This window comes from Enhydra lutris, unplaced genomic scaffold, assembly GCF_002288905.1.
Source record: "Enhydra lutris kenyoni isolate GAN:26980312 unplaced genomic scaffold, ASM228890v2 scaffoldscaffold20, whole genome shotgun sequence".
NCBI classification, from domain to species: domain Eukaryota; kingdom Metazoa; phylum Chordata; class Mammalia; order Carnivora; family Mustelidae; genus Enhydra; species Enhydra lutris.
The window spans coordinates 17,749,075-17,758,195 of record NW_019154104.1 but is presented as its reverse complement, the minus strand read 5'-3'; the positions used below and the strand labels follow the sequence as shown (position 1 = coordinate 17,758,195).

Below are 9,121 nucleotides of genomic sequence, written 5' to 3'. Positions count from 1 at the left end.
CTCTGGCCGCGTTCCTGTTACCCATGGATCGCAGGGGCAGGGATGCCTCCAGGGCCTCCAACCACTGGCCACTGCTCTTCCAAAGCCTGCTTCGCTGGGGCCTCTGTCCCCTCCCAAAAAGTCAATAGTCATCGACCCAGTTGGGAACTGGGTCCCAGCCAGCCACAGATGATGGACTCGACGTGACGCCCTCCTCCCCAGAGTGGAGTGTCAGCCACCTCCCCTCACCCCAAGGCTGCGCCCGCCCTCCATCCTGCACGCCACCTGCTCCCCCCACCGCCCTTCCCCTCCATCCTCCTGGGCCTCTGCATCCAGGCCCCACCTCTGACATCTTCCCTGATCCCACCTCCAACTCCCCAGCTTTCTCGCTCCTTCCTTGGCTTTAACTCAGCCTACACCCCCAGAAACCACGTGCTCCTGGCCCTTCCCCCCACCATTTCCTCCCACTTCTACCCTTTCTGCTCTGACCACCTATGTCCAAGACTTGCACCATTCATTGGCCCAACCCTCTGCTCCCGGACCCCCGGCTCTCCCTCTTCCCTTATACATCTCTGTCAGTGATGCCTGTCTCGGGCGGATTTTCCCCCAGGGAACATTCAGCCATGTCTGGAGGTTTGGGTTGTCCTCTCTGGGGGCAGGGAGGGGGCTGCTACCAGCCTCTAGAGGGTGGAGGCCAGGGATGCTCTGAAATGTGGCCCCCCACCCCGTGCACCCAGGACCGGCCCACCGCAAAGAGCTACCCTGCCCCAGGCGTCGGGAGGGCTGAGGCTGAGGAACCCAGATATAAGCTGCTGGAGGAGACAGGGCTCCCCTGCGTTGCTGCCCCCGCAGAGTGAACTAAGGTGCCTGGTAAGGCCTGTATGCCCCCATTTCTGCTCTCTCCTCCCGCCACCGCTCCTGTTGCAAGCTTCCTTCCTTTGCCTGGACTTCCTGCCCGCAGCCTTCACTCCCTGTGCCTCTGGCTTCATGCACTGAGTGGAGGGGGCGGGAAGGGGAGGGGGTCTCAGCTCTCCCCTCTGCCACCTACATACCTCCCTCCCTCTCTTATGCTTCCGCTCCTTTCTCTTCCTATGTTCCGGATTCCCGTCAACCCTCCGGCACATCATTCCCACACTTTGCAAACTTGATGCCCTGAAGAGTCACACCTGGGCTGCTAAAGCAAACTCACGGGAAAATGCAGACTTCTGGACCCCACTCGCAGGCGGCAGGGTCAGGTTATGATGGAGGTGGGGTCAGGCCAGGGCAGCCACCTGTTCAACAAGCACCCCATCGAACTCTGGTCAAGAGTAGACTAGAGGGGCACCTGGGTGGCTCAGTGGGTTAAGCCTCTGCCTTTGGCTCAGGTCATGATCTTGGGGTCCTGGGATTGAGCCCCGTATCGGGCTCTCTGCTCAGCGGGGAGCCTGCTTCCCCCTCTCTCTGCCTGCTTCTCTGCCTACTTGTGATCTCTCTCTCTCCGTCAAATAAATAAAATCTTAAAGAAAAAAAAAAAAGAGTAGACTAGAATTTGGGAAAAGCTAACATTTTTTACCTTTTGTATTTTCTCTCTCTCCACCTTGATTTGGTGTTTACCGTTAGCACTGAAGGTAGAGGCACTGTATCATTCATTGTCTACTTTGTGGAGAGAAGGCGGGGGGATCGGTAATTATACTGGGTCAGTGGGTAGAATCAGGATCGCCCAGGGCACACTGCAAAGTGTGGGTTCCATAATTTTTATTTTATTTTTTAAAAAATTTTTAAAAAAGATTTTATTTATTTATTTCACAGAGAGAGATCACAAGTAGGCAGAGAGGCAGGCAGAAAGAGAGGGAGAAGCAGGCTCCCTCCCTACTGAGCAGAGAGCCCGATGTAGGGCTCCATCCCAGGACCCTGAGATCATGACCTGAGCTGAAGGCAGAGGTTTAACCCACTGAGCCACCCAGGCACCCTGATTCCATAGTATTTAAATGCCTTAAATTCCTTCCATTCTTTTTTGTTGTTGTTGTTTTTTAATTTTTTTTTTAAGTAACCTCTAACCCTGGCGTGGGGCTTGAACTTACAACCCCAAGATCAAGAGCTGCGTGCTCCACCAACTGAGCCAGCCAGGCGCCCCCAAGTTCCCTCCATTCTTACCACAGCCCTCCTCATCAGAGACCAACAGTTACTGACATGACAACAAAACATTCCTTCTCTGCCTCCCAAATGCCCCAAGTTCAAGTGGATGGTACCGCCTGAAGGTGTACCAGGAGGAACCCCACGCTCACACCCTTCTCTACCCTTTGCAGCCAAACTTCTTCCAAGAACTGTCCCCTCCAGCCACAGCAATGTGGCTTCCATCCCCACCATGCCTTGACACTCCTCTAGTGAAGTCCCCAGCCCCCTGACTGCTCACTGCAGTGGACACTTGCCCCATCTGACTTCCTCTGACCTTGTGACCACCTGTGACCTGCCGCCACTCCCTCCTCATTGCATTTCCAAGACATATGCTCGCTTTTTTTTTTTAAGATTTTATTTATTTATTTGACAGAGAGAGACACAGAGAGAGAGGGAACACAAGCAGGGGGAGTAGGAGAGGGAGAAGCAGGCTTTCCTCAGAGCAGAGGGCCAGACCTGTAGCTCCTGAGCTTGAAAAAACAGGCAGAAGAGTCTGGAAGGAACTTTCAACACAGAAAAGCAGCTGTGCCCTCTGGAGGAAGGTCTTCAGTCTACAAATACAAATGAATGAGCCAGAGAATGCAGCAAGACCAGTGAGGCACGGCAGGGGAGCCCCTATGAGCCTGGTAGGCCCCCTGGCCCTTTCTGGTGTTCTGCACACACTTTCTGGTGCTCTGCACACACTTTCTGGTGCTCTGCACACTTGTGTGTGTTTAGTGTCTGCCCTTCCTGAGAGAGAACGAGCTTCCTGAGATTGTGGGCTGTGCTCGTTATCACCGTTCTCTGGCCAGCACTTGGCGCATAGTAGGTGTCTGAAATAGACATTGACTCTCCTTAGAAAAGACAATCCGGGGTGGGGGGGGGGGGTCAAAATAATGGTCACAGGAAAGAGAAGTCTGCAAGAATGAGATCCTCTGCAACCCGCACCCCCCACACGCGCACAGCTGGGATGCAGGCAATAAATTAGTGGCTGGATTTCCATGCAACTCGGAGGCCTGGGTCATGTTTGCTTCCTTCGGCCCTGGAGTCTCTGAAGATGAGATGATAGAAGGCCTATGTGAGGAGGCCAAGTGGGGTGAACAACGTAGGTATTGTGACGTAGTATTGTGGGGGAGTAGGGGAGACTACTGCAGTTGCTACAATCAGTGCTTACATCAGGTGTATCTCCTGGAATCTTGAGTTCTGTCCAGTTTGGGGGAGAGGTGGGGATGGAGGGCTGGGGTCTGGGAGCTGTCTCCCCAGTAGGGCTTGTCACAGGGGGCCTGGAGTGTTCCTGTGACCTGCAGAGCCTAAAGCAATGAGCAGCAGGGAATTACAGATGAAGGGGCCCCTGGTCAGCTCTCCCTGATTGCCCTGTGTAGGGGTGCTGCGGGGAGGTCCCCCAGAAGTGCACTTGTGCCTACTCAGGAAGATTTTCTGTCTGGATTACGTCCTGGCAGGCTGATGTCTTTTCCTGTGGACATACCAGGGACCTGCCGGTAGATGGGGGGGGAGGCAGGAGGCCATGTGGAACCCAGGAAGATGACAGGGCACCACCCAGAGCTGTAAAAGGACCCAGAGGAGACCCCTGGCTGGGGCGCCCCCCACTGATGTGAGGGAAACACGGGGCTTGCATGAGAGGCGTCTCAGAGGATTTGGGAAGACGCCTGAGAGCTTGTACCTTCAAACACTACATTCCAGTAGATAAACTTGAGAGTGGGAACCTTATACCTATCTCTTATCTTTGCATCTGCAGTTCCCAGGGTCTGATTAGAACCGCCTGTGGGCAGTAAGTTCCCAGTCTCTGGGCATGTTCAAATGTAGATGGACGGGACAAGCCCTGGGGACGTGGGCTAACCAGGAAATCATTAGTGGCTTAAGGGATGGCGAGGGCCCCTCCCCATCATGAGATTGCATTTGGTAGGGGTGGGGGTGGGCTTTTCGGGGGGGGGGGGGGGGGAGGGGGGGGGGGTAGGAGGGGGCAAAGCAGCCCTTCCCTGGGTGCTGATCAGTCCTTTCCTCCAGGGACTGCTCAGGAAACAGGGGCTCCCTCTGAGTATTATTGGAGGTAGGACTGTGGCTGCTACCCAGGGGACCCAGCAGGGCTGAGACCCTCCCTCCCAGCCAGAGCCCTCTTTCCATTCATGGGGCTGTACCGCTGACCGGTAGGCCCTTTCCTTCTCCAGGAACTTTCCTTTCACCTGCTCCATGGGCATAAGCCTTGGGCTCCTCCTTACCTCCGCATAGCCAGGCCAGGTCAGGGACCCATGGACCTCGAGTCAGCCTCCTGACTCCAGATTCTGGCTGGCCGCGGAGGTCTTGACTATGGGGCCGCAGCTGGGTTTCCCTAAACGCCCACCTTCATCACCCTGCTGTGAGCTTTTCTTGCCCTTTTGGAGAAAGGCTCCTCCCCTAGTCCCCGGACCCCGACCCCGTGGGAGAGTCGCACCTTGCCCATCTTCTCACCCACCGGGCGCGGGAGGAGGGACTTTTATTTTGGGAAACATTTGACCCTTCGCAGTGATCCTGTCGTGGTGGTAATGCTCCCTTGACTCTGGGGGTGAGGCAAGGATGCTGAGAGCTTGAATTGTAGGGTTAAGAAGCCGCTGCGGACGCAGGGAGCTTATGCTGCCTCTCGGAGACCTTGGCTCTGGGACCCGGTGGGGTGGGGAGGCCAGCCTGCTGAAGGACTAGGACCAGGGACAGGAGGGAGGGGCCTGGAGCCACCTTCCACACGGCCCCAGGCCAGAGGCAAACCCCAAGGGGCCGCCTTTGTCACCAGCCCTACCTCTTGCCCTGGCCAGGTGCCTTGCTAGGCATCTCCAGTCCCAGTCTCAGGGATGGTGGCCCATGGGGAAAGCTCCCAGCTGGGCTTAGAAGCCCCAGTGAGGCTGGGTGAGATGGGTTATCAGGTCACCGCACCGAGGTGTCTGGTCCCGCGGCCGCACACCCGGACTTTCACCTGTAGCCACCATGGGGTCTTGTCGTGCAGGGAGGTCGGCCAACTATTTTGTGTGAATTGTGACCGCTCTAAGTCCCCCTGAGGCCAGCAGTGTACAGAGAGCCGGGGTGCCTGGTCTGAGGTTGACTGATCGAAGTTTTCCTCTGTGGAGTCAGAAGGTTCTGGGGGGTAGAGCCAGAATCTTGCTCTGGGCCGCGCAGTGTCCTGACCAGTTGACCTTCTGGGCCAGCATTTTTATCTCCCCAAGGCCTGAGCACGGAGCCCCTCCCAGCCACTCCGCCCACTCGGTGCCCGGAGCCCCAAGCTAATTCCTGGGGCAGGTGTCACACCCACCGCACCCTCGGCCGACCTGACTTGCCCGTGCTCTGTGTGTCCCCAGGCTGCTGAACAGAATGTCTGCGGACGACCGGCACCTGGGCTCCAGCTGCGGCTCCTTTATCAAGACGGAGCCGTCCAGCCCGTCCTCGGGCATCGACGCCCTCAGCCACCACAGCCCCAGCGGCTCGTCCGACGCCAGCGGCGGCTTCGGCCTGGCCCTGGGCGCCCACGCCAATGGTCTGGACTCGCCGCCCATGTTCGCAGGCGCAGGGCTGGGCAGCACCCCGTGTCGCAAGAGCTACGAGGACTGTGCGGGCGGCCTCATGGAGGACTCGGCCATCAAGTGCGAGTACATGCTCAATGCCATCCCCAAGCGCCTGTGCCTCGTGTGCGGGGACATCGCCTCCGGCTACCACTACGGCGTGGCGTCCTGTGAGGCCTGCAAGGCCTTCTTCAAGAGGACCATCCAAGGTGCGTGACGGTGGGGCAGGGCCAGGCGGGAGGGGCAGGGATGCCCTGCCAGCGGGGGCGACGGGAAACGGGGGTAGGGGGTGCCCTCCAGCTGCTGGGTCCGGCCGGGCACCGCGACAACAAGGGTTCCATAGGGTCTCCCCCCCGCCTGTAAGTTTCCCCTTCGGGATTCCAGGCAAGACTCTCAACCCCAGGACTGTCATGCAGACGGCAGACATGCCCCTGTGGCACCCCAGAAAACCCAAAGGACATCCACACTAGCGTCTCACTGTGCGAGCATCTCTCAGTGGTAGGGGGAACAGCTGTCGAGGGCGTATCCCTAAAAAGCTGATTTGGGGGGAGAAGACTGTGTTCTTGGCCCTGCCATTCCAGACCCCTAATAGAAGAGTTCCTCATTTTGTTTTTGATCCTTTCCTTTCTTTCTTTCTTTCTTTTTTTTGTTTTGTTTAAGAGAAAAAGAGAGAGCAGGGGGGAGGGCCAGAAGGAGAGGGAGAATCTCAAGCAGATTCCCTGCTGAGCACAGAGCTCGACCCAGGGCTCTACCTTGGGAGCCAGAGATCACGACCTGAGCGGAAATCGAGAGCCCCTACCTTAACCGACTGAGCCTCCCAGGCACCCCTGTTTTGATCTTTTTTAATTGCACAAGTGAGACACGATTTTCTTAATTGGGAGAGTCCGGCCACCAGAGCAAGGGAAACCCTCTCACCCTGTCTGATCCCAGCGTGGCCCGTCTTTGAGGGCTTTTTATGTGCACAGGTGTTATCAGCTGATTCACGTTCTGATGGCCAGGAGGATGGCTGTCTCTCTCAGAGGGTCCATGAGTGATTTATTCCTGTGAACGTGTGCAGGATCCCTGGTGGGTGCTCTCTGTAAAGTCATCCCAAGGGAAATGGGGGCTACTGATGGGTCCACCCTCACAGAGCTATTGCCAAGTTCACGGCACAGGGGCTAGCCCAGAGGAACAGCCTGTGCGAGGTAGGCAGACTCTTAAAGCAGCCGGTCATGGGTAGAGCACTCACGCCTTTCATTCGTTAACTTTCCCTTGAGCACCTACTAAGCGCCAGCCCTTGTCCTAGGTGCTGTGGATAGAGTAGACAAAAGCCCTCCTTGTGCACGTAACTGAGGTGAGCTGATGCCATTTCACTGGGATGGAATTCGTAACCGACTGGACAAAACCCAGGGGGCACCTGTCCTGCCCCCCTGGTCCCACCTGGCTGTCCTGAGGAGGGTGTCCTCCCTCCCCCACATCCCCATTTCACTTTTGAAAGAGTCAGGTTGAGCTTTCCTGGGATGACTTGGCCGTTTATTCATTCAACTATTTGTTGAAATTTCTTGTGATGATGTATTTATTAAATCAGTGGAGGCCCTTTGGGATGGGTCACATTTCCAGTTCTACCTATTAGTGGAGACGTTGGGATGTAGACTCTCCGCCTGGGTCCCTGGGTCAGACCGCTCTGTCCATTACTCACGCTGAATGCCCCTGCGCCTGCTGCCTCAGTTTCTCCTCGGGCTCCTGTCCTCCTCAGGTGAGATACGGTCTTTCCTTCCTCCCGTAGAGATGTTAAAAGAAGTGAATCAGTATGTACAAAGCACTTTGACTCTTGCCCAGCAGCTTGTAAGTGTGAAATAAACGCTTCCAAGTATTATTTTCACTTTCGCGATACCACTTAGGACATACTCCTAAGACAACAGACCTACAATTTATCTTACCGAGCTGGCTTTTGTAATGACATCTATTGTAATTATTTTGATTTAGGATTTAAATTATTTTAACTATAGGTAATAGTTTTTCAATGAACCCTCAAAAAAATATGGTAAAAGTTCAATCATTGCAAAAGAGTAAAGCAATAAAAAGTATGTTTTCCTAAAGCCCCAGACTCTGGTTCTTCGTACGTTCCCCAGAAGGAGCTGTGACCCACAGTGCTTTCAGCAAATATTTACTGAGTGTGTTACGTCAGGTGCTGTGCTCGCCTCCAGCGCTGTGAATGAACGCATCCCCGTCCCTACCAGCTTCAGACCCTTGAGTCTGGGAGGAGGCCCTGGAAATTCTATTGGAAAAGCACTGTGTGGTCATTCTGAGTCTCCTGCCTCCGTCAGGGTTGAAAACCTCCGGTCTGATAGCCAGTCAGTATCACTGGATATTTGACAACCAGATGTTTACATTTTCTTCCCCCATCAGGAGGTGGTCTCAGTAAGATGGCCATTATTTGGGATTCTTTGAGGTCAGTTGAAAAATTGCTTTTTTTAAGGAGACAATCCTGTTTTCTTCACTCCGTATTGCTCTTAAATGAGTGGAAGGGGTTCTGGATCACATTTTCTGAACGTAGAGGCAGGTGTAGCCTCAGCAGAGGCCTGGGTGCTGAGAATGTCAAGAGCCCACATAGGAAGGATTTGTAAATAGTCTTAATTATTTGTTCCACGAAGAGGATAGTGATCTTTTTCCTAGAAGTCAGAGGACAAATAGCAGCATTTAGTACTGTCAGGACTGAACTGCTCTTGCCTCCTTTCTTTGTCCCAAGTCCTGGGTCTTCTGAAGCAGGAAGAGGTTTCTGTCTAGAACAGGGAAGAAGTACCCTGTAAAGCTGATGGCCTCTTCGGGTGATTTTTATTAACTCTTTGGTTTTAGTCTAACATTGATTTCGGCTTTGTTGTTTTGGGATGTGATGGCTATAGAAAATCTGGGAACATGGAGAGGAGAACGGGACCTATGAATGACCTCAGGGACAAGTGGGAACTGTGTGCGTGCTCTGAGTGAGGTACGGGCTGGAAGCAGGAGAAAGAGACATGGCACCTGGCCTTGAGACACTGCAGTCTGATGTTTAGAGCACGTGAAATCTGTAGGCCTGGCCTTGGGCTCCAAGCCAGTTTATGGTCCCCTAAGTACCTACCCCATTTAAGGAGGATATTCAGGCCATTAAAAAAAAAAAAAAAAGTCTGATCACTTGGAGTGAGGGCCTTCCATCACGGAATGATCCATTCACGAATTTATGTGGATGCTTGGAAGCTCTCAGGCTAATGCTAGCTCATTTTCCACCTCCCTCCTTAGAACACTCCAGTCCCTTAGTGCTTATCCCAATATGGGAAGAAGTTTATAGAAACAAGGATGTCATGGTAGACTTAAGGAAAAAATTCTCAGGTGCCTATTTCTTTTCTTTCCTTCCTGCCCTTTGTTCTTTTTTCTTTAGGTTTTATTTTTAAGTAATTAATCTTTACACCCAAAGTGGGGTTTGAACCTACAGCCCCAAGGTCACTCAATAG

The 9,121-nt window shown here is 54.1% G+C and overlaps 1 protein-coding gene across 4 annotated transcripts in view; it reads left to right on the top strand.

Moving 5' to 3' along the window:
- The first annotated feature begins 4,110 nt into the window (after window positions 1-4,110).
- LOC111148663 (estrogen related receptor beta) overlaps window positions 4,111-9,121 on the top strand; it is a 53,801-nt gene continuing 48,790 nt past the window's right edge. Inside the window, exons 1-2 of one of the 4 annotated variants that reach the window (XM_022505428.1) lie at window positions 4,111-4,277; window positions 5,454-5,863. In XM_022505428.1, the coding sequence (XP_022361136.1) occupies window positions 5,467-5,863 (397 nt within the window). In that variant the 5' untranslated portion in view covers window positions 4,111-4,277; window positions 5,454-5,466. Of the gene's footprint in view, window positions 4,278-5,453; window positions 5,864-9,121 lie in introns of those variants that run through there. The other 3 variants (XM_022505429.1, XM_022505430.1, XM_022505426.1) reach the window with 3 other exon arrangements.